Source organism: Bombyx mori, chromosome 16 (assembly GCF_030269925.1).
Source record: "Bombyx mori chromosome 16, ASM3026992v2".
NCBI classification, from domain to species: domain Eukaryota; kingdom Metazoa; phylum Arthropoda; class Insecta; order Lepidoptera; family Bombycidae; genus Bombyx; species Bombyx mori.
In genome coordinates this window covers 11,295,707-11,321,607 of record NC_085122.1, presented here as the reverse complement: position 1 = coordinate 11,321,607, position 25,901 = coordinate 11,295,707, and the positions used below count along the sequence as shown (strand labels likewise).

Genomic DNA, 25,901 nt, shown 5'->3' with positions numbered 1-25,901 from the left:
TGGGTGGTTGGTGGAGAGTGGTCACCGTCAATGGTGAGTATCAGCAACGCCAGGAGTGTCGCCAAGGTCCTGGTTACCACAGACCCTTATCGAATCTCGATTTCTGATCAATAACTTTACATAGCGCTCGATAAACTCCGATTTACTCTAAGATTTGCGCACGCAACAAGTTTTTATTTTTTATTGCTTAGTTGCTTAGTTACCACTCACCATCAGGTGGGCCGTATGCTCGACTGCCTACAAGGGCAATAAAAAAAAATTAAAAAAAAGAGCTCACAGCCGACCTGGCGTTAAGTGGTTACTGGAGCCCATAGACATCTATAACGTAAATGCGCCACTCACCTTGAGATATAAGTTCTAAGGTCTCAAGTATAGTTACAACGGCTGCCCCACCCTTCAAACTGAAACGCATTACTGCTTTACGGCAGAAATAGGCAGGGTGGTGGTACCTACCCGCGCGGACTCACAAAAGGTCCTACCACCAGTAAAGAATAGTATTAGAACGTTGTTGATCAATCTATTTCAAAGGATTTCATTATCAGCCAGAAGGGATGGGATTTGCTAATAGCTCCAGGAACGCCTCCGGAAGAGATCTAACAACTCAAGAGTAGCTGCTTAGTAAATGAATCTGCTACCGGATCGGAATTGCGACCCGCTGAGAAGATCCGCCGAGAAACACAGCGGGCTGATGCGTGGGTTAGGTTGCATGTCGAACTCCTTGTCGAGTTCGACGAGTACGGTTACCGGGGTCCCTAAGCCTGCTCCTTGTTTCAGAGTTGAATGCGTCTAGTGCGGAGGTTAGCGGATATGATGGACTGTGACTAGTTCCTGCGTGATCAGGATTCGGTGGATAGTCAGCGGCGGCAACGTTAAGGCGATTATCATGACACTAAGGCCTTATCGAAGTAAATTATTATGTAGAATACGCTTATTCCTCGTTGGTAATCTCAAGGTATTTCAATAGTTTACAATCTAATCATTCGTAATAAAAATTTCATATCATTATTGATTTTATTTTTCTAGTATATCGTAGGTAGATTGACGTATCCTATCATATCATGCGTTGAAGATCTTTAAAATTCCAAAGGTAATTTTTAATGCTTCAAAGCTTCAAATGGTTTAAAGGCGGCCTGTCTGTGACGTCACTTTACTTTGTCTATACTCGTATAAAACAGGACATAGATTGCTGTAGATGAGACCATCGTCTTAAACGTTCGCTGGAGTTCAAGAGAAACGTAAATTCCAGAATACACTTTGAGATAGACGAACTATGAGATCGTCTGGTCCCGTAGGAAATCGAAAATTTAACACCACAATTTCATCCACATTACCAAAACAATACCGACTATGTGTCAAAGGGAATTTAAAAAACTTAAGTCATACAAAAAATTTAATTACGATAATTTAAAAAAACGAAAAACAAGAATCTCGAATACATTGCATTTATTACATGCATGCATACATTATTATAAAATTATTACATGTCTTCATCTGAGCAGCAGCATTCCATTGTCGGAGACGTAGTTCGAGCCAGTTATGCTTCTAGCTTTGTCACTTGCCAGGAACAACATCAACTCCGCTATTTCTGACGGTTCTCCTAATTTCTTCAACGCCGTGGCAGCCCTAAAAATGTCCCAGCTAATCTGATTATCAGAATTCTCAATGATATCAGTTAAAACAGGACCTGGACTGATAATGTTTGCTCTGACACCACGAGGAGCTAATTCCAAGGCAATACCACGCGTAAAATGATTCAAACTAGCTTTCCCCATGCAGTATGCAAGAAACCCTGGCATTGGTACCATGGTTCCACCGATACTGGATACGTTTATGATGTTTCCCTTCGTCTCGATGAGGTGCGGAGCCGCAAGGCTCGTTATCAAAATGACCGCTCTCAGATTAGTCGCTGTGACTGCGTCGTACGATTCAAGGAGGTTGCCAGCGAGCAGGGACCCGGATTTGTTCATTCCAGCGTTGTTAATGAGCACATCTAGCTTCCCGAAGGCGTCAATGGTTTGCTGAACGATGGTCTTCGCTTCTTCGTCGTTTGAAATGTCAGCTTTAATGATGAGCGGCTTTTTGCCGACCTGCGCACATTCCCGGGCCACGTTGTCCAGTTTCGTAACGTTACGACCTACTATGGCCACGTCCGCACCTTCCTTAGCGAAGTGTACGGCGGCAGAGGCACCGATACCCGAGCTGCCGCCGGTGACGAGAACCACTTTATTTGTGAAACTCATAACGTCTACTCCGTGCAAGGTCCCTGCGTGAACTGAATGGTATTTACTGACACGACAAAACGTTCGCCTCTTCCTTATCTATTACAAACAAGCGAGATGACGAGTCGAATAGTGGAAACTATTTATAAATACGCCCTAACATAATAATATACGACATGATATATGCATGTCAATAAACGTTGTGGTTCTAATAGGTTTTTTTTTGTTAAATGTAAATTGTAAAGCTAGACAGTAATTGAAGGTCATTTAAAATGTTCAATTATTTTAGATGATTTTTTTTTAATTTCACGTCCTCTTCCGCTTCTGGTTGATTTTTATGGCCCACCTGGTATTAAGTTGTCACCGAAGCCCATAGACATCAAACACCTACTTCGAGACATGAGTTTTAAGAGTCATTTTTTGTAGTGCAACGGCTGCCCGACCATTCTAAACGAATCGCATTACTGCTTCACGGCAGAATTATGCAGGGTGGTGGTACATACCCGTGCGGACTTACAAGACGTTCCATTACCAGTTTTTGGACCAAAACGAACTTAATAAGAAAGCTTGCTATGGATCTTAATAATTTTTTTTTTATTGCTTAGATGAGTGGACGAGCTCACAGCCCACCTGGTGTTAAGTGGTTACTGGAGCCCATAGACATCTACAACGTAAATGCGCCACCCATCTTGAGATATAAGTTCTAAGGTCTCAATTATAGTTACAACGGCTGCCCCACCCTTCAAACCGAAACGCATTACTGCTTCACGGCAGAAATAGGCAGGGTGGTGGTACCTACCCGTGCGGACTCACAAGAGGTCCTACCACCAGTAATTAATTACGCAAATTATAATTTTGCGGGTTTCATTTTTATTACACGATGTTATTCCTTCACCGTGGAAATCAATCGTGAACATTTGTTGAGTACGTATTTCATTAGAAAAATTGGTACCCGCCTGCGAGATTCGAACACCGGTGCATCGCTCAACACGAATGCACCGGACGCCTTATCCGTTAGGCCACGACGACTTCGGATATAAAGGATTTCACTGTTCGTTTGAGGTCGTGTTAAACTAATACACAACAATTGAACCAACAAACAAACAAACTGTTGCAAATGATGTGACAATAAAAACCAGCAGCGTAACGACAAGTTCTTTTATTTGTGCGAGAATGCAGAAAGCAGGTAGAAATGGCTGGCATGGCTTGTTTTATTAACACTATCCCCCCTTCGTTGGCTTTGGCTGGCGGCGGCGGCGGTGGCGGTGGTGGAAGGGGGCGTGTTAATATGGCTTCGCGGCTTGGCTGGCGGCAGGGCATAACAGCTGACGTCACGTCCGTTACAAAACATAAATAAAACATGATATAACTGAAACATGATATAACGAAGCATGTTGCTGATAACTCTATTTCTGTAATCTGACGAAGCATGTTGCGGATAATAACATGTACTTTTAGGTTAGGAATATAGTGTTCTTTTTTTTTATAATAAATAAATTCTTTAGATTATTATATATTTTAAGTATTTTAAAATGTATTTTTCTTTAAAAAAAAAAAAAAATATAGCAGACTAATAGACTAAAATAACAAACTACAGACAGATTTGCAATGCCTTGAATAACCTAGTTTATTTGATGGATAGATGGATGAACTTGGTCACGACCCTCGTACATTTTTTTTCCTACCTAAGCCGATGGTCTACAGAGACCATATCAACGTAACCTTAACTAGTAGGTGAGCTCACGGGGCTCAAACCCGACGAAGTTGCTAACAAGAACCCTAGCAAGGGCCGTGCTTCGCATAATGTACCACCGGATCGGCAACACGACCCACTGAGTAGATCCGGCGAGAAACTCAGTGGGCTGTCTCTATGGGTTAATTCGCTCGTCGAGCCCTTCGTCGCAAGCGACGGATTCGACGAGGACGGTGACCGGTGCTTGTATTGCCTAAAAGCACCGTTAATGGATCAGGAGGATCCGTGATGACGTGCTTTGGGCGACGTCGACGGTTTACCAATCGGTCTACAGGATCGGGTATGTAGTTTCCGGCGGCCACGACAAGAGGGTTCTCATGTCGTGCCGTCTTCTCAAAGTGGCAAAACGTGAGGACAGACAGACGCGACACAGACGCGTGCGCAACACTAACATAAGCAATAAGCCGCAGACTTAATGTGAATCGAATAATATAAAATTGTAAAAAGCAAAGTACATAATTAAAAGCATAAAAATATAATTATATGATTTTGTTCAATTCCTGGACAAAAATTGGCGACCGTGACAGGACGAACGTGACCGGATTTAATATACTATCTGAAGCAACCAGCTGGACACTAAGTAAACCAGAGGAACATCATGGAGAGATTCCAACACCAGGGGAGTAGCTCTGTCCTTTCCTTTTATTCGTAAATGTCCCTCTTTAATGTGTGTTGAGTTTCTTTTCTTTTTTACTTTTTTTTTTAATTCTGCGGGTAGGTATGTGAAACTTTTGTTTCACGTGCATTTTGGTGTCGAACATTCGTTCTAGAGTATTCGTTCTTTTTTACATGAGTACCTGAGTGCTTATAATTATACGTTTAATGTGTTTAACTATATTCATTGCGTACGTTTTAACTTTGCTTAAATACTAAATAAATTGTTTTCTTAAATTTCAAACAATATTTAATGCTACAAGTGAAATGTTTATCTCTTTAATTGTGGCTAAGCCCTTAAGTACATAAATACATAATCAGCGCAAGATTCTCGTAATAGTAATTTATCATTAGTACTTTTGTTTACCGAGAATTTCCATAATTACAATTAATTTCTGCAATTTAAAATAATACTATCTTTATGCCCTTATAAGTCCAAACTAAGTAAATTATAATTTGCTAATAATTTCGCCGAACATTCCAGGCGACATCGACACGTAATCGGCAACCGGCCGCCGCTGCGCTCTGGTGTTGCGAGTGAGCATTGTCGTCATGCACTGTGATACGCACGGTGCTGCACTGTGTCTGGCGCACTGCGAGGCGCGGCGCCGTGTCTTGCAATGTCTACGCGCCTTGCGCCTGACGAATCTATTGAAATCGGTTTGATGCACATTAACTTTGTTTAGCTCATTAAATATGCTTCAAAAAAATGCCTCAAGATCGAGATATGTTGTCTGGTGGTAGCTCTGAGGTTAAGAAAATGAAAGAGTTAATTAGATCACGCGGGACTATTAAGGGTCGTTTGACAAGATTTAGGGATTACGTTTCAGCTTTTAACGTTACTAATCATGAGGACATTAGTGATTTAAAGTTTAGAGAATTTAAAATTTCGTTTAGACAAAATTGAGAATTTATTGTTTGAGCTTGATGAAGTTCAGTCTCAGATTGAAATGTTGTCATGTACCGAAGATGACAGCAGTGATATAGATAGTTTCGAAGACTTATACTATGGTACATTATCTTTAGCTCAACATATACTTGAGTCGCGTCGTAATTTGATGGTAATTATCTAAAATGGCTAGAATTTAGGGACACATTTGATTCTTTAATTCATTCGAATGAAACTATATCAGACATTAATAATTTTCATTATCTGCGATCATCTTTGGAGGGTGGTGCAGCCTTAATTAAAAAATCACTTGAGTTTAGCTCGAAAAATTACACTATAGCTTGGAACTTAATATGTCAACGTTATGATAACAAAATGATTCTTATTAATAACCACTTAACGGCGTTATTTGAAATAGAATCAATCACAAACGAGTCTCACAGAGCTATTCGATTTCTTATTGATCATGTCTTAAAAAAACTTGAGGGCTCTTAACACTTTAGAACAGCCTACTGACAAATGGGATATTTTCATTATATACTTGGTGTCAACTAAACTAGATTCGATTACTTTTAGTAAATGGGAGGAACATAAAAATACCTTTAACAACTTACTTGAGCTATCAGACTTTATAACATTTTTACGTAATCGTGCTGATATTCTTGAGACAATGGCAGTAAGCAGAAGTGAGAAACACGGAAATAAATTCAATTTGTACAAGAATAATTATAAAAAATCTGAGCCAAAAGTTAAAGAATATTACCATAATAAAACAACCAAAAGCTTTGTGACTTCTGCCAATACCAAATTGTCTATGTCGTGTCCATTTTGTAATCAGCAACTTCGGATCATAGATTGCCCTTCATTTAAGCAATTATCAGCTGAAAAGAAATGTGTTGAGGTCTATAAATTAAACCTATGCCTTAACTGCTTGCGAAGAGGACACGCATCAAATGAATGTCGACTTTTAGGTACCTGTAAAATCTGTAGAAAGAAACATAATACATTGTTGCATGTGGATAGTCCCACACTTAAAACAAATACTTCACTAAGTCATTGCAGTTACGTACCTGTATCTCTGCGTGCTAAATCTGCTGGGCAAGTTCTTCTTGGCACCGCCTTGATAGAAGTTATAAATCCTGAAAATAATAATACTTACCTTGCTCGTGCTTTACTTGATGCGGGCAGCCAATCATCATTTATCACAGAACAGTCGAAAGAACAAATGGGATTTATTGGTAGGAACATGGATACGTTATGCGTATCTGGTATAAATAATTTTAAAACGTCCATATCTAATAGTTGTCATTTGACTATAAAATCACGTGTTAATAATTTTAGTGCACCTCTTAAATGCTTAGTTGTTCCGAAAATAACTGGCTTGTTGCCGAATACATCAGTAGATGTAACGAACCTTAACTTGCCCCAGCATATCCAATTAGCGGATCCTAAGTTCTTCCGCCCATCAGATGTTGACTTATTATTAGGTGCCGAAATATTCTTCGAGGTATTGTTACCTAATCAGTTAAATTAGGAGCTGCAAAACCGGTTCTTTAGGAATCTAAATTAGGCTGGATTGTAGCAGGTCCTCTTTACAGTAGTGAGCTGAACGAGAATAGACAGGTGCACTGTAACTTCACTAAAGATATCAGTGATCAGCTGACAAGGTTTTGGAGTCTTGAAGAAGTTCCATCCTCAAAACCTACTATGTCTGCTGACGACGAATTTTGTGAACGCTACTTTACTGCAACCAACAAGCGTCTTGAAGATGGTAGATTTTCAGTATTTATTCCATTCAAGGAATCCCCTGAAGTAGCACTGGGTGATTCGTTCTTTATTGCAAAAAGCGTTTCTTGAGGCTTGAGAGAAAACTTAATAAAGACCTTAATTTAAAGAAAGAGTATTGTGCCTTTATTAATGAATATGAACAGTTGGGTCACTTAAATGAAATAAGCAAACCTCAATTTGGTTATTTTGTGCCTCATCATGCTGTAATTCGCCAGAATAGCGAAACAACTAATCTTCGCGTTGTCTTTGATGGCTCCGCGAAGACTTCATCTCATAAATCCCTTAATGATATCCAACACGTTGGTCCTGTAGTGCAGGATGAGCTATTCAACATCCTGATTCGATTCCGTCAGCATAAGTACGTCTTGTCTGGAGATATTAAAAAAATGTATAGGCAGATCATGGTTGACGAGTCGCAAAGGCATCTCCAGCTTATTCTGTGAAAAGGGATGAAAGCATGCCTCTTAAAGCGCTACAGCTGAATACTGTAAGTTACGGGATGGCTAGCTCACCATATTTGAGTACTAGATGTCTCCTCGAACTGGCAAACGAATGCTCGGATCCTGTGGTATCTCAGATCATAAAAGGGGACTTTTATGTCGACGATCTTTTAACTGGTGCCTCAACGGAAAGTGAATAAGCTCATATCCAAAAAACAGTTACACAGGTTCTTAGGTCAGCTGGTTTTCCACTCCATAAATTCCGAACAAATAGTCCACTGATATGCAAGGAAACTACAGAATCTGACTCGCTTAATTTCTCAAAAGAGTCCAGTGTGCTAGGAGTACTATGGTCACCTAAATCTGACACTCTTAGATTCGATATAAATATTAATGAACATGAGCAACTAATAACTAAAAGGATTGTTCTATCAAACACATGTAAGATCTTCGATCCTTTGGGTTAGTTAAGTGCGTGTACGATTACACTAAAAATTTTATTGCAAAAACTATGGCAACTCAAATTAGACTGGGATGATGCTGTCCCCAATTGCATAAAAAAACTTATAAATAACTTAAATATTTTGCTTTCACTGTCCATCCCCAGATGTATATTGTGCTCGTCTCCTGTAACTACAGACCTTCATCGCTTCGTGGATGCATCGCAGGATGCTTACGCGGCTTGCGTGTATCTGCGTTCTATAAGCAGTGATGGTAATATGAATACCAATTTGCTTTGCGCAAAGACACGCGTAGCTCCCTTAAAGCCTACCACTATCCCGAGACTCGAGCTATGCGCTGCTCTTCTAGGAGCACACCTTACAACCAAGGTCAGTGAGGCACTGCGTCATAAAGTAGTTGGTAAAACGTTTTAGTCTGATTCGACAATAACATTAGGGTGGATTAAAACTCAACCAAAACTTTTAAAAGCATTTGTTTGCAACCGGGTTAACGAGATCCTTGAGTTGACGGAACGCCAATCGTGGAGGCATGTGCCTACCGACGTTAATCCAGCAGATATGGCCTCAAGAGGGATTGATCCCAACTTGTTAGTCGAATCTGCATTGTGGTGGAACGGCCCGGGGTTTCTCTTGAAGCCTAAATCGGAATGGCCACAGAACCTGAATGCTCCCAAAGACCTACCTAAAATAAAGGTACTTCACACCCAAAGAGAGGATCACAGATTAATAAAATTTGAAAATTATTCAAACTATTTAAGACTTAAACGAATGTTCGCATACGTATTCCGGTTCATCAACAATTGTAAAAACCCTGCTAATAGAACAACTGGTTCTCTTAATGAAACTGAACTTCATCAATCTCTTACATTCCTTCTTAAAACCGCTCAGCAAGACTCCTTTGGCTGTGAGATAGCTGCACTTAAGAAAAATAAATCGCTTAAATCTAAATCTGATATTTTGCAGTTATCTCCCTTTATTGATGCTACGGGGCTGCTACGAGTAGGTGGTCGCTTAAAACATGCTAGTCTTAAATATGACACAAAGCATCCAATTATGCTGAGGTCCAATAATAATCTTACAAAAATCATGATGTTGAATAAGCACCTACGATTGTTTCATGCGGGCCCTCAATTGCTTCTTAGTTCATTTAGAGAACAGTATTGGCCCATCGGCGGTAGAATGCTTGCTAGAAGCATTGTCCGAAAATGTATGATGTGTGTTAGGATGCAGGGTAAGACCATGGAGCCCTTGATGGGTATTCAGCCTAAGGCAAGGGTGACTGAATCATTCACTTTTCAGTTGACGGGAGTTGATTTTGCTGGTCCTTTCATGATCGCGAGTAAAAAGGGCCGTGGCAGTAGAACAATTAAATTATATTTTTGTATCTTCATTTGTTTCGCTACGAAAGCTGTTCACCTTGAAACGGTCAGTGACCTCACGACCCTAGCTTTTATTTCTTGCCTCAAAGGGTTTATCTCCAGACGAGATAGGCCACATTATATTTACTGTGATACTGGCAAAAACTTTGTTGAAGCGAGCAATGAGTTGAGCAGGATATTGCGATCAGACTTAAATTCCCTAACCAAGTTTGCGGTTGATAGGGGCATAACATTTGTTTTTAGTCCTCCTTATTCTCCAACGTTCTGTGGACTTTGGGAAGCGGGAGTGAAAAGCGCAAAATTTCACCTTAAGCGTATAGCGGGAAATATTAGTCTCACATACGAGGAGTTGAACACTCTCTTTACACAAATTGAAGCGATCCTCAACTCCCGCCCCTTAACTCCTTTATCAGCCGACCCAAATGATCTTTCTCCCTTAACCCCAGGGCATTTCCTGATTGGGCGGCCACTGACGTCGCTACCTGGTTCGCAAGGGACTGACATGAAAATACGTACCAGATACCAGTTGGTCGAACAATTGCGACGCGATTGCGATTTCTGGAAAAGATGGAGGAAAGAATATCTGGCTGAATTGCAACAGCGCGCAAAATAGCGTACTCTACAGACAAACTTAAAAGAAGGTGATCTGGTAGTCTTCAAAGAGCCCAACTTACCACCACTAAAGTGGAGACTTGGTCGAGCTCAGCGGCTTTATCCTGGAGATGACGGAGTAGGCAGAGTCGCTGATTTTAATACTTATCGAGGCATCGAGCGACGAGCCATAAATAAGATCTGCCTTCTACCTACTGCAGAAGATTCTGAAATTTTGGAAGATGCAGCTGTCCTTCCAAAGGCGGGGAGGATGTCGGCGACGATACCTAAACGTGGGGGGTACGCGGTAGCGGAGTGCGGGGAGACCCGGAACAAAACGTGAGGACAGACAGACGCGTGCGCAACACCAACATAAGCAATAAGCCGCAGACTTAATGTGAATCGAATAATATAAAATTGTAAAAAGCAAAGTACATAATAAAAGCATAAAAATATAATTATATGATTTTGTTCAATTCCTGGACAACATCTCTGAGTGGATCCGTATGTTCAAAACTCGAGTACGTTCCAGAATCTACCTAAAAAAACTACTGTAACACCATCATCGCGGGATTACCTCGAATGTCAACTAGAATTTTAAATATGCTTTTAAAAACAATTCGTCCGCGTAATCTACACATACCTATGGTGCAAAAGATAATTTAGACCAGATACATGACTGTATTAGATGGGTAGACGAGCTCACAGCCCACCTGGTGTGAATTGGTTACTGGAGCCCATAGACATCTACGACGTAAATGCGCCACCCACCTTGAGCTTTAAGTTCTAAGGTCTCAAGTATAATTACAACGGCTGCCCCACCCTTCAAACCGAAACGCATTACTGCTTCACGGCAGAAATAGGCAGGGTGGTGGTACCTACTCGCGCAGACTCACAAGAGGTCCTAACGCCAGTAAAGAATAGTATTAGAACGTTGTTGACCAATCTATTTTACCGGGGTCCCTAAGCCTGCTCCTTGTTTTAGAGTTGAATGCGTCTAGTGCGGAGGTTAGCGGATATGATGGACTGTGACTGGCTCCTGCGTGATCAGGATTCGGTGGATAGGCAGCGGCGGCAACGTTAAGGCGATTATCATGATACTAAGGCCTTATCGAAGTAGATTATTATGCTCAATACGCTTATTCCTCGTTGGTAATCTCAAGGTATTTCAATAGTTTACAATCTAATCATTCGTAATTTCATATCTTTATTGATTTTATTTTTCTAGTATATCATAGGTAGATTGACGTATCCTATCATATCATGCGTTGAAGATCTTTAAAATTCCAAAGGTAATTTTTAATGCTTCAAATGGTTTAAGGGCGGCCTTTCTGTGACGTCACTTTACTTTGTCTATACTCGTATAAAAAAGGACATAGATCACTGTAGATGAGACCATCGTCTTAAACGTTCGCTGGAGTTCAAGAGAAACGTAAATTCCGGAATCCACTTTGAGACAGACGAACTATGAGATCGTCTGGTCCCGTAGGAAATCGAAAATTTAACACCACAATGTCATCCACATTACCAAAACAATGCCGAATATGTTTCATAGGGAATTTAAAAAACTTAAGTCATACAAAAAATTTAATTACGATAATTTAAACAAACGAAAACACAATTCTAGAATGCATTGCATTTATTACATGCATTGCATTTATTACATGCATTGCATTTATTACATGCATTGCATTTATTACATGCATGCATACATTATTATAAAATTATTACATCTCTTCATCTGAGCAGCAGCATTCCATTGTCGGAGACGTAGTTCGAGCCAGTTATGCTTCTAGCTTTGTCACTTGCCAGGAACAACATCAACTCGGCAATTTCTGACGGTTCTCCTAATTTCTTCAACGCCGTGGCAGCCCTAAAAATGTCCCAGCTAATCTGATTATCAGAGTTCTCAATGATATCAGTTAAAACAAGACCTGGACTGATGATGTTTGCTCTGACACCATGAGGTGCTAATTCCAAGGCAATACCACGCGTAAAATGATTCAAACTAGCTTTCCCCATGCAGTATGCCAGAAACCCTGGCATTGGTACCATGGTTCCGCCGATACTGGATACGTTTATGATGTTTCCCTTCGTCTCGATGAGGTGCGGAGCAGCGAGGCTCGTTATCAAAATGACCGCTCTCAGATTAGTCGCTGTGACTGCGTCGTACGATTCAAGGAGGTTGCCAGCGAGCAGGGACCCGGATTTGTTCATTCCAGCGTTGTTAATGAGCACATCTAGCTTCCCGAAGGCTTCAATGGTTTGTTGAACGATGGTCTTCGCTTCTTCGTCTTTTGAAATGTCAGCTTTAATGATGACCGGCTTTTTGCCGACTTGCGCACATTCCCGGGCCACGTTGTCCAGTTTCGTAACGTTTCGACCTACTATGGCCACGTCCGCACCTTCCTTAGCGAAGTGTACGGCGGCAGAGGCACCGATACCCGAGCTGCCCCCGGTGACGAGAACCACTTTATTTGTGAAACTCATAACGCCTACTCCGTGCAAGGTCCCTGCGTGAACTGAATGGTATTTACTGACACGACAAAACGTTCGCCTCTTCCTTATCTATTACAAACAAGCGAGATGACGAGTCGAATAGTGGAAACTATTTATAAATACGCCCTAACATAATAATATACGACATGATATATGCATGTCAATAAACGTTGTGGTTCTAATAGGTTTTTTTTTGTTAAATGTAAATTGTAAAGCTAGACAGTAATTGAAGGTCATTTAAAATGTTCAATTATTTTAGATGGTTTTTTTTTAAATTTCACGTCCTCTTCCGCTTCTGTTTGATTTTTACGGCCCACCTGGTATTAAGTTGTCACCGAAGCCCATAGACATCAACCACCTACTTCGAGACATGAGTTTTAAGAGTCATTTTTTGTAGTGCAACGGCTGTCCAACCATTCTAAACGAATCGCATTACTGCTTCACGGCAGAATTATGCAGGGTGGTGGTAGGTACATACCCGTGCGGACTTACAAGACGTTCCATTACCAGTTTTTGGACCAAAACGAACTTAATAAGAAAGCTTGCTATGGATCTTAATTTTTTTTTTTTTTTATTGCTTAGATGAGTGGACGAGCTCACAGCCCACCTGGTGTTAAGTGGTTACTGGAGCCCATAGACATCTACAACGTAAATGCGCCACCCATCTTGAGATATAAGTTCTAAGGTCTCAATTATAGTTACAACGGCTGCCCCACCCTTCAAACCGAAACGCATTACTGCTTCACGGCAGAAATAAGCAGGGCGGTGGTACCTACCCGCGCGGACTCTCAAGAGGTCCTACCACTAGTAATTACGCAAATTATAATTTTGCGGGTTTGATTTTTATTACACGATGTTATTCCTTCACCGTGGAAGTCAATCGTGAACAATTGTAAAGTACGTATTTCATTAGAAAAATTGGTACCCGCCTGCGGGATTCGAACACCGTTGCATCGCTACGAATGCACCGGACGTCTTATCCTTTAAGCCACGACGACTTCTAAAGTTGTCACCGAAGCCCATAGACATCAACCACCTACTTCGAGACATGAGTTTTAAGAGTCATTTTTTGTAGTGCAACGGCTGCCCAACCATTCTAAACGAATCGCATTACTGCTTCACGGCAGAATTATGCAGGGTGGTGGTACATACCCGTGCGGACTTACAAGACGTTCCATTACCAGTTTTTGGACCAAAACGAACTTAATAAGAAAGCTTGCTATGGATCTTAATAAGGATTTCATTGTTCGTTTGAGGTCGTGTTAAACTAACTAGTGATCCCGCAGTAGTCGAAATTAGACTATAATTAATTGGAATTGTAAGTTTGTACACTATTATGACTGTATTTTATACTTCTATAATCACAAATTTCGCCAAGACTACACTATAAAAAATATTAACAAAGATAGACAATATTTAATCTATTCTCAATTTGACAACAGACGTCAAGGACAAAAGTTTGACAATAAATAGTATGCATGCGTGTGTGCGTCAAATACATGGTATGTAGTGTGTGTAATGTTTTCTTTATTGATTTAATAAATCTTTTATGCATTATTTAAAAAAAATATTAGCATTGTGCACTTCTTCTCTATATTCTCTATAAGTGTAGAAAATTTCATACTCCTCCGTCCGCGCAATTTTCGTAAAAAGGGATACAAAGTTTTTGCTTCACGTATTAATATATAGATACACAACAATTGAACAAACAAACCTATAAATAAAACATTATATAACTAAAATAACAGACGAAGCATGTTGCTGATAACATTATTTCTGTAATCTGACGAAGCATGTTGCGGATAATAACATGTACTTTTAGGTTTGGAATATTGTGTTCTTTTTTTTATATTATATAAATTCTTTAGATTATTATATATTTTAAGTATTTTAAAATGTATTTTTCTTTTAAAAAAAAAAAAAAACAGACTAATAGACTAAACTAACAAACTACAGACAGATCTGCAATGCCTTGAATAACCTAGTTTATTTGATGGATAGATGGATGAACTTGGTCACGACCCTCGTACATTTTTTTTCCTACCTAAGCTGATGGTCTAGAGAGACCATATCAACGTAACCTTAACTAGTAGGTGAGCTCACGGGGCTCAAACCCGACGAAGTTGCTAACAAGAATCCTAGCAAGGGCCGTGCTTCGCAGAATGTACCACCGGATCGGCAACACGACCCACTGAGTAGATCCGGCGAGAAACTCAGTGGGCTGTCTCTATGGGTTAATTCGCTCGTCGAGCCCTTCGTCGCAAGCGACGGATTCGACGAGAACGTTGACCGGGGTACCTAAAAGCACCGTTAGGATCCGAAATGACGTGTCGGCGACGATACCTAAATGTGGGGGGTACGCGGAAGCGGAGTGCGGGGAGACCCGGAACAAAACGTGAGGACAGACAGACGCGACACAGACGCGTGCGCAACACCAACATAAGCAATAAGCCGCAGACTTAATGTGAATCCAATAATAGTCTATACTAATATTATAAAGAGGAAAGATTTGTTTGTTTGTTTGTTTCGAATAGGCTCCGAAACTACTGGACCGATTTGAAAAATTCTTTTTCCATTAGAAGCCGACATTGTCCCTGATGAACATAGGCTACTTTTTTTAAATTTTTTTTTATTTTATTTTTTTGGTTTCATGTTTGTTTTAATGTTTCCGAAGCGAAGCGAGGGCGGGTCGCTAGTAAATTGTAAAAAGCAAACGCACATAATAAAAGCATAAAAATATAATTATATGATTTTGTTCAATTCCTGGACAAAAATTGGCGACCGTGACAGGACGAACGTGACCGGATTTAATATACTATCTGAAGCAACCAGCTGGACACTAAGTAAACCAGAGGAACATCATGGAGAGATTCCAACACCAGGGGAGTAGCTCTGTCCTTTCCTTTTATTCGTAAATGTCCCTCTTTAATTTGTGTTGAGAGTTTCTTTTCTTTTTTACTTTTTTTTTTTCTTCTGCGGGTAGGTGTGTGGAACTTTTGTTTCGCGTGCATTTTGGTGTCGAACATTCGTTCTAGAGTATTCGTTCTTTTTACATGAGTACCTGAGTGCTTATAATTTTACGTTTAATGTGTTTAACTATCTTCATTGCGTACGTTTTAACTTTGCTTAAATACTAAATAAATTGTTTTCTTAAATTTCAAACAATATTTAATGCTACAAGTGAAATGTTTATCTCTTTAATTATGGCTAAGCCCTTAAGTACATAAATACATAATTAGCGCAAGATTCTCGTAATAGTAATCAATCATTAGTACTTTTGTTTACCGAGAATTTCCATAATTACAATTAATTTCTGCAATTTAAAATAATACTATCTTTATGCCCTTATAAGTCCAAACCAAGTAAATTATAATTTGCTAATAATTTCGCCGAACATTCCAGGCGACATCGACACGTAACCGGCAACCGGCCGCTGCGCTCCTGCGATGTTTTTTTTTTTTATGATTGAGAGATTACTGGTGGCCCGAAGGCCTTTCCAGTTTCACCAGGACAGGTGGGCGAGCAAAGGCTCAGCCAGGAGGGGTGGGATTTGCTAACAGCTGCCCGAGCGCCTCCGAAGGAGACCTAACAACTCAAGAGCAATTGCTTCGCGAATGAATCTACTACCGGATCGGAATCGCAACCCGCTGAGAAGATCCGGCGAGAAACTCAGCGGGCTGATGCATGGGCTAGGTTGCACGTCGACCTCTTTGTCGAGTTCGACGAGTACGGTTACTGGGGTCCCTAAGCCTGCTCCTAGTATTAGAGCTGAAGGCATCTAATGCAAAGGTTATTGGATCTGATGGATCCGTAAGGACGTGTCTAGGGCGTCGACGGTGACTGGCTCCTGCATGATCAGGATTCGGTGCGTAGTCAGCGGCGGCAACGATAAGGCGATTATCATGACGCATAGCCTTATCGAAGTACCGTTCCGACGCTGACTTCATGTATTTCTGGATTGATTCAAGGCCCAGGTCGTCGTGTAGGTCAACGTTCCTCACGAACCACGGAGCCCCGACGGCTAACCTGCAAAAGCGAGATTGTAGGGATTGGAGGGTGTCTATGTGTGTGCGGGCCGCGTGAGCGAACACCACACTCGCGTAAGTCATGATGGGCCTTATGCAAGTTTTGTAAAGTGTCACCTTGTTCCGAAGGGACATTTTACTCCGCTTACAGATCATGGGATAGAGTCTGCCGAGAATGAATGCGGCACGGTCGCGGACTGTTTTTATGTGTGGGCGGAATGTCATGGATGCATCCAGGGTGACTCCCAGGTACTTAACCTTCCTGACCCAGGGTATAGGTTGGCCGAAGAGGGTGATCGGGGGAGTGATATTTCTCCTCCTAATGCGGGAGGAAATAAGCGGTGAGTTTCCCCTTTGAAATAACACTGCTGTGCTTTTCGCCGGGTTGATGTCTATGCGCCATTTTCGGAACCACTGTCCGAGGGCTAACGCTGCGCTCTGGAGTTTACTCGCGATTAGGGACTTGTTTCTACTTGAGTAGTAAACGGTCGTGTCGTCAGCGAATAAGGCTAGCTGGGTCGGCGGCGACCGGGGAATATCATTAATAAATAAACTAAATAAGAGCGGTGAGAGAACGGAGCCTTGCGGCACTCCAGCCGTGAGTGGTCGCGGGGAGGAGCGGGTTCCCTCTACTCGATATCGAAAAGAGCGGTTCGACAAGAAGTCCCGTATGATGAGCACGAGACTATCCGGCACGCCCATGTTGAATAGTTTGAAAATCAAACCGTTGTGCCAGACTTTGTCGAACGCTTTTGCGACGTCGAAGAAGAGAGCTCCCGTGTATAACGGTTTTGGTCGATTAAGTCCCACAAGAATGTGCTCCGTGAGGCGGTGCACCTGTTGTACGCATGAGTGATTTGCACGGAATCCGAATTGTTCATCGATGAGAATGCCCTTGGATGAGACGAAGTCTCTGAGGCGTTTGTAGAGCAGACGCTCATACAGTTTGCCTAGAGACATGAGGAGGCTAATCGGGCGATAACTCGTCGGATTATTTTTTGGTTTACCGGGTTTGTGTATGCCGATAACGTCCACTTCTTTCCACACCGTGGGAAAGATACAGTTAGCCATAGCGGCATTGAAAATAGATGCCAACATCACGATGAGTTGGACGGGTAAAAGTTTAATAACGCGGTTAGATATACCGTCGGAACCGGGAGCCTTGCGAGGACGTAGGTCTTTGATCAGGTCTTTAACTTCCATTGAGGTGACGGGCGGTAACGCGTCCAAGGGTGGCAAGGAGGCTCTGCGTTCTACCTCACTGTCTACTAATTCTACATGAACAGGGTCCGCGGATTGAATGCTGGGCATGCACTGGGCTTGCAATGTATCGGCCAGCAGCTCTGCTTTTTCGTCATCATCGAACGCCGCGAGTCGGCCTGAGGGGCCTACGAGGGGGGGCATAGTTACTACCGTATCCGATTTGAGAGTACGAGCTAAGCGGTAGTAAGACCTTTGAGAGGGCGCGAGTCCTTCTAAGAAATCAGACCATCTGGCATCTCGGACTTCGGTGATGCGAGACTTTACGTCGCGTTGTAGGGCACGCATTCGAATACGATTTTCCGCGGTAGGATACCTATCGTACGCACGGATCGAGGCGTTCTTAGCTCTAAGGAGTTCCCTAATATCGTCGGGCAATTTGAAGCGGTGAAGGAAGTCCTCCGCTACAACTTGCTTCGATGACCTATCTAATGTCGAGGTGATGTGTGACGTTACGATGTCTATGGCTTCAGCGGTATCCTGAGGAGACGGGATAGAGTCCGGACTAAACGGAAGCGATGGTGGATCAGATTCAGCCAGGCTGATGCCCAGCGTGTGCCAATCCACCACAGTCCTCGTGACGGGAACGGAATCGGGAGCGCGACCGAGCTTCATAATGACGGGACGATGGTCTGAATCTAACTCTGAAACTACTTCAATCGAATGTAAGCGCAGAGTTACGTTTTTTAATAACGCTATGTCGAGTATATCCGGGCGATGCGCGATATTTAGCGGGTAGTGAGTCGGGGTCAGCGGAGCGACGATATCGAAGGCGAGATCATCGACTAACGCGTCGAGGCGCCTGCCATTAGGGGTTGAGGTGTGAGAGTTCCACCTGACGTGTTTACAATTTAGGTCACCCGCCAGAATGACAGAGCTTCCCATTCCGAGCAGCGCCTCAATATCACTACTTAGAACAATTTTATCCGGTGGAAGATAAACGGACGCGATAACGATCGGCGCGTGTCCAGTCAGTGAGATTCGGCATACTGATGCTTCGATGTTAGAAAGCGCGGGGGGGTCGAGTGGGACGCAATGCAGGGCTCTTCTATAGTAAATGACGGTACCACCACCACGAGCAGTGAGCCTGTCGTTCCTAACCATGTTGTAGTTCGCGATTTTAGGGTCGCGGCGCGCGGGTTTAAGCAGGGTCTCCTGCACCAAAAAGATGTCAATTTGATGGTCTCGCAAAAAATCACAAACCTGATCACGTTGATTTGCGAGACCGTAAGCGTTAAAAAATCCTATCGTTACGGATAGGGGCTTGATTCTACTTATGTACGCCATTGATTACCGGCGGAGTGAGGGGAGGACGTACGTATTTAACGACGCGTATACGTCAGCGTATTCTTGCACAACGGCGATAAAGTGTTGTGCAGTTGAGGCGGCGCGGATGGCGTCGCCCAAAGCATTAACGCGATCAAAGTTGATCGACTGAAAAAAGTCGATCGCTAGAGCGAGATTGTCGGACGCGGTCGGAGGGCAGGTCGCGGGAGAGGGACGAGTCGCGAGGGAGGGACGTATCGCGGGGGTGGGATGAGTCACGGGGGAGAGAGTTGTAGCCGTGTTCGTGTACGGCAACGGTTTAGCCCAGGCCGAGACGCTGGGCACCGACGCCGGCACGAAAGCAGGCTTAGCCTTCGGCACAGAGGGTGCCGTGGCTTTGATGTCTGGGCCGAAAGCTCGGAGGCGGTTTTGGCGGGCGACGCGGCGATTTATTTTAGGGGCTCGGGGGCAACCACGGTAATTCGCGGGGTGACCCTGTGTTCGGCACAGGACGCAGCTAGGCGGTTCCGTAGCGGTTTTTTGATCGCGAGTGCAAAGGCTCGTGGCGTGATCGCCCAAACACTTGACGCATCGAGAGCGCGCGTGGCAATTACGGGAAGAGTGCCCGTACAACTGACAGTTATGGCACTGGCTCGGAGTGCCTTTTTTATGAGGGGTTTCGACGGTTATTCCAGAAAGCCTACAGACTGTTCGTACGTTGAAAATTTGCTTGCCCTCGGGGGTAGGCTGGAGAGCGACGAGAACCATATTGTATGGCTCCCTCCCGCGTCCTGTGTGCATGCGGTGCACGGAATTGACCGGCAGACCTTGTTCTAGAAGGTCGGCCTTGACGAGATCGGCATCTAATTCCTTTGGGATGCCGCGTATGACCGCGCGGAGTTCACGCTCCTCCTGAAGCGTATAAGTGTGGAAACTTATACGCTCCTTTCGGAGGTAGCTTGAGAGGGCCCTATGGTCGTCGGGTGTCGTTACCTTAATTTGAATCCCATTCGCGAGGTTACGGGCGCTGATAAAATTAATTTTTTTGGCCTGAAGGGCCAGGGAAACTCGGTCCCAAGCTGCCTTCTCTTGAAGGATTACCGGGGGAGGGGTCTGAGTTTTATTTTGTGCCACTGGACGCGGCGACGGTGTGGCACGGGCAGGGGGAGCGACGGGAGTCGGAGGGCGAGGGCGCGACGCGTTCGCGGCTTTACTAATTTTAGCGGCCGCGGGAGCTCGGGATTCCGCAGCGCGCTTCTTACCCTTTACCAGGGTGAATCCATCCGTCGATGAGGCGAGGGCGAGGTCGACCTCCATGTCCGAGTCAGAGTCGGAGGACGAGGAGGCAGCAGGCTCAGGAGCAGGCGACCTACGGGCAGATGCAGGACGTCCGTCGGACCCTACGGAACCCGCGGATGATCGCGCCAGGGGAGCGGCGGTCACGGCGGACGACGCAGCAGTTTTACCCACTAGTATAGGCGACGCGGGAGCGGCAGGCATGGCGGGCGCTGCGGTGTACGACGCGGGAGCGACGAGCACGGCGGAATCCACGAGAGGGCTCACGGCGTGATCGGCCTTGAAAGCCAGAAACTCAGAAGTGAGCTTAGGGTGGCGAAGTCGGAGGAATTCTGTAAATAAAGCTTCCATGATGTCTGACCCAGGTGGGGCTGTCCCGGGTCTTGAACACACTCGCCTTGCGGCGAGGCCCCAACTTCTCGGTACTTAGCGGTTCGATTGAACACAGGTGGCGATGCGGCACAATTACTGCAGGAAAAAGAAAGAACAACAAAAAAAAAAGGAAACAACAAAAATAAACCAAAACAAAACAAACACTTCCAGGAACACCCTTTGTCGGCAGATGTGCCACGAACAAAAGCCGGGTGAACAAAGGCCGGGCTAACAATAAAACCAGGCGAACAATGGCCGGGCGATTGAGTGGTCGATGAGCACGTCCGCAGGCGGCGGGTGCTTCTGTCGGACTGCTCCTGCGATGTTGCGAGTGAGCATTATCGTCGTGCACTGTGATACGCACGGTGCTGCACTGTGTCTGGCGCACTGCGCGGCGCCGTGTCTTGCAATATCTACGCGCCTTGCGCCTGACGAGTCTATTGAAATCGGTTTGATGCACATTAACTTTGTTTAGCTCATTAAATATGCTTCAATAAAATGCCTCAAGATCAAGATATGTTGTCTGGTGGTAGCTCTGAGGTTAAGAAAATGAAAGAGTTAATTAGATCACGCGAGACTATTAAGGGTCGTTTGACAAGATTTAAGGATTACGTTTCAGCTTTTAACGTTACTAATCATGAGGACATTAGTGATTTAAAGTTTAGAGAATTGAAATTTCGTTTAGACAAAATTGAGAATTTATTGTTTGAGTTTGATGAAGTTCAGTCTCAGATTGAAATGTTGTCATGTACCGAAGATGACAGCAGTGATATAGATAGTTTCGAAAACTTATTCCATGGTACATTATCTTTAGCTCAACATATACTTGAGTCGCGTCGTAACGCACGGGACGAAAAAGAGGGGAGCCTTCACTCAGCTCGCTCGGCATGCTCAAATAGTTGTAGTTATCATAATTTGAGCAACATTAAACTCCCTACCATAAAATTACCTACATTTGATGGAAATTATCTAAAATGGCTAGAATTTAGGGACACATTTGATTATTTAATTTATTCGAATGAAACTATATCAGACATTAATAATTTTCATTATCTGCGATCATCTTTGGAGGGTGGTGCAGCCTTAATCATAAAATCACTTGAGTTTAGCTCAAAAAATTACACTATACCTTGGAACTTAATATGTGAACGTTATGATAACAAAAAGATTCTTATTAATAACCACTTAAAGGCGTTATTTGAAATAGAATCAATCACAAACGAGTCTCACAGATCTATTCGATTTCTTATTGATCATGTCTTAAAAAACTTGAGGGCTCATAAATCCCTTAATGATATCCAACACGTTGGTCCTGTAGTGCTCGATGAGCTATTTAACATCCTGATTATTCCGTCAGCATAAGTATGTCTTGTCTGGAGATATTAAAAAAATGTATAGGCAGATCATGGTTGACGAGTCGCAAAGGCATCTCCAGCTTATTCTGTGGAGAAGTGATGAAAGCATGCCGCTTAAAACGCTACAACTGAATAGTGTAAGTTACGGGATGGCTAGCTCACCATATTTGAGTACTAGATGTCTCCTTGAACTGGCAAACGAATGCTCGGATCCTGTGGTATCTCAGATCATAAAAGGGGACTTTTATGTCGACGATCTTTAACTGGTGCCTCAACGGAAAGTGAATTAGCTCATATCCAAAAAACAGTTACACAGGTTCTTAGGTCAGCTGGTTTTCCACTCCATAAATTCCGAACAAATAGTCCACTGATATGCAAGGAAACTACAGAATCTGACTCGCTTAATTTCTCAAAAGAGTCCAGTGTGTTAGGAGTACTATGGTCACCTAAATCTGACACTCTTAGATTCGATATAAATATTAATGAACATGAGCAACTCATAACTAAAAGGATTATTCTATCAAACACGTGTAAGATCTTCGGTCCTTTGGGTTTGATAAGTGCGTGTACGATTACACTAAAAATTTTATTGCAAAAACTATTGCAAATCAAATTAGACCGGGATGATGCTGTCCCCAATTGCATAAAAAAAACTTGGGAAAAAAATTATAAATAACTTAAATATTTTGCTTTCACTGTCCATCCCCAGATGTATATTGTGCTCGTCTCCTGTAACTACAGAACTTCATTGCTTCGTGGATGCATCGCAGGATGCTTACGCGGCCTGCGTGTATCTGCGTTCTATAAGCAGTGATGGTAATATTAATACCAATTTGCTTTGCGCAAAGACACGCGTAGCTCCCTTAAAGCCTACCACTATCCCGAGACTCGAGCTATGCGCTACTCTTCTAGGAGCACGCCTTACAACCAAGGTCAGTGAGGCACTGCGTTATAAAGTAGTTGGTAAAACGTTTTGGTCTGATTCGACAATAACATTAGGGTGGATTAAAACTCAACCAAAACTTTTAAAAGCATTTGTTTGCAACCGGGTTAGCGAAATCCATGAGTGGACGGAACGTGAATCGTGGAGGCATGTGCCTACCGACGTTAATCCAGCAGATGTGGCCTCAAGAGGGATTGATCCCAACTTGTTAGTCGAGTCTGCATTCTGGTGAAACAGCCCGGGGTTTCTCTTGAAGCCTAAATCCGAATGGCCACAGAACCTGAATGCTCCCAAAGACCTACCTGAAATAAAGGTACTTCACACCCAAAGAGAGGATCACAGATTAATAAAATTTGAAAATTATTCAAACTATTTAAGACTTAAACGAATTTTCGGTTACGTATTCCGGTTCATCAACAATTGTAAAAACCCATACTTATAGAACAGCTGGTTCTCTCAATGAAACTGAACTTCATCAATCTCTTACATTCCTTCTTAAATCCGCTCAGCAAGATTCTTTTGGCTGTGAGATAACTGCACTTATGGTAAGACCATGGAGCCATTGATGGGTAATCTGCCTAAGGCAAGGGTAACTGAATCATTCACTTTTCAGTTCACGGGAGTTGATTTTGCTGGTCCTTTCATGATCGCGAGTAAAAAGGGCCGTGGCAGTAGAACAATAAAATGCTATTTGTGTATCTTCATTTGTTTCGCTACGAAAGCTGTTCACCTTGAAACGGTCAGTGACCTCACGACCCAAGCTTTTATTTCTTGCCTTAAGAGGTTTATCTCCAGACGAGGTAGGCCACATTATACCTAGTCAGGTCATAAATTCTGTCACATGTTTAATGTAAAATAATTGAAACAAGTTTATTCATGATGTAACCATTCATATACCAAAATGAACTTAACAAAACATAGATTCTTATGACACTAAAGTTTATTCAAAATGACCTCCGTGATTTTGAATACAGGCCTTCAATCTGCGCGGCTAGTCGTCTATCGCAGCACGAACGAGGTCCATGTCAATATCGGCGGCTGCCTTAATCAAGGATGTCTTGAGTGACTCCAAATTGGGATGAGGCTTTGAGCACGCCTTTTCCTCCGAGTGTTGCCATGTCTTGTAATCTAAATTCAAATCTGGACTGGAGGAGGGCCAGTCTTCGTGCCGGATGAAGTCGATTTCACGCGCCGCCAGCCAGTCTTGTGTGCTCTTTGCTCTATGAGCTGGCGCCGAATCTTGTTGGAATACCCAGTGCCTGTTATTGAACATGGTATGAGAAACAGGTTCCACAAGGTTCGTCAGGACTGTATTTTGATACACAACTGCATTCGTTTTTACACCTTTCTCACAAAAATGTACCTCTGTTAAGCCTCAATAAGAAACTCCCAACCATACCATGAGCGAGGATGGAAAATGACCTCGTTGGACACGCGGAATACGGTTGCTCGCTTCTTCACTACTATGTGCGTACACCTTATCATTTTGTTTGTTGTAGCTCTCTTCTACGGTAAAAATTTTTTCATCCGAAAAAAGAATTTCCCGATATTTTTTTCCCGCGTACCGCTTCACCAAAGCGCGGCATCTCTTCAGTCTCAGGTCCATTAGACGAGCATTCAAACGTTGTCCTGTTTTTCTTCGATATGCCCGAAGCCCTAAGTCTTCATTTAACACCCTTTTCACCGTGGTTCTGCTTAACCCCATCTGAAGGGCCAACAGTTTCTGCTTACGTTTGGGATTTCTTTGAATTCGCGCCTTCACAGCTTTTATCACTGCTGGAGTCCTAACAGACCGAGGGCGACCACTTCTTGACCTGTCATCTACACTAGAGTCTTCATTGTATCGTTTGATGGTACGATAAACGAATCTTTTGGTTATATTCAAATTTTTCAGTATGTTAAAAATTTGAATTGGCGCGGAACCGCAACGATGCAACGCAATAACTGCAACACGGTCTTCTTTAAGCGTCCACTCCATATTTAAAAATGAGTAAAATTCTAAAAGTATACATTTTTATTTTCATGAACAATTCGAAATTCGAATTCAATAAACTTTTTTGTGGCCAGCATTCTAAAAGAAAAGTTTTTATTGTGTGACAATACTTATGACCTGACTAGGTATTTACTGTGATAATGGCAAAAACTTTGTTGAAGCGAGCAATGAGTTGAGCAGGGTATTGCGATCAGACTTAAATTCCCTAACCGATTTTGCGGCTGATAGGGGCATAACATTTGTCTTTAGTCCTCCTTATTCTCCAACGTTCTGTGGACTTTGGGAAGCGGGAGTGAAAATCGCAAAATTTCACCTTAAGCGTATAGCGGGAAATATTAGTCTCACATACGAGGAGTTGAACACTCTCTTTACACAAATTGAAGCGATCCTCAACTCCCGCCCCTTAACTCCTTTATCAGCCGACCCAAATGATCTTTCTCCCTTAACCCCAGGGCATTTCCTGATTGGGCGGCCACTGACGTCGCTACCTGTTTCGCAAGGGACTGACATGAAAATACGCACCAGATACCAGTTGGTCGAACAATTGCGACGCCATTTCTGGGAAAGATGGAGGAAAGAATATCTGGCTGAATTGCAACAGCGCGCAAAATGGCGTACTCTACAGACAAACTTAAAAGAAGGTGATCTGGTAGTCTTCAAAGAACCCAACTTACCACCACTAAAGTGGAGACTTGGTCGAGTTCAGCGGCTTTATCCT

At 43.0% G+C, this 25,901-nt stretch overlaps 2 protein-coding genes across 2 annotated transcripts; both read right to left on the bottom strand.

Moving 5' to 3' along the window:
* Positions 1-1,377: 1,377 nt before the first annotated feature.
* Positions 1,378-2,418, bottom strand: LOC101746411 (uncharacterized oxidoreductase MT0954). The gene has a single exon (XM_012697067.4). It carries the CDS (start codon positions 2,238-2,240, stop codon positions 1,488-1,490), a length of 753 nt encoding a protein of 250 aa, XP_012552521.1. The 5' UTR covers positions 2,241-2,418; the 3' UTR covers positions 1,378-1,487.
* A 9,438-nt stretch (positions 2,419-11,856) lies between these two features.
* Positions 11,857-12,688, bottom strand: LOC100862709 (3-dehydroecdysone 3alpha-reductase). The gene is given in 1 exon segment (NM_001257068.1): positions 11,857-12,688. A coding segment is annotated over 1 exon segment (753 nt). The 5' UTR covers positions 12,665-12,688; the 3' UTR covers positions 11,857-11,911.
* Positions 12,689-25,901: the final 13,213 nt, after the last annotated feature.

Excerpts from the sequence above, each read along its gene's own strand:
- LOC101746411 (XM_012697067.4), bottom strand. The coding sequence starts at position 2,240 with ATGAGTTTCACAAATAAAGTGGTTCTCGTCACCGGCGGCAGCTCGGGT.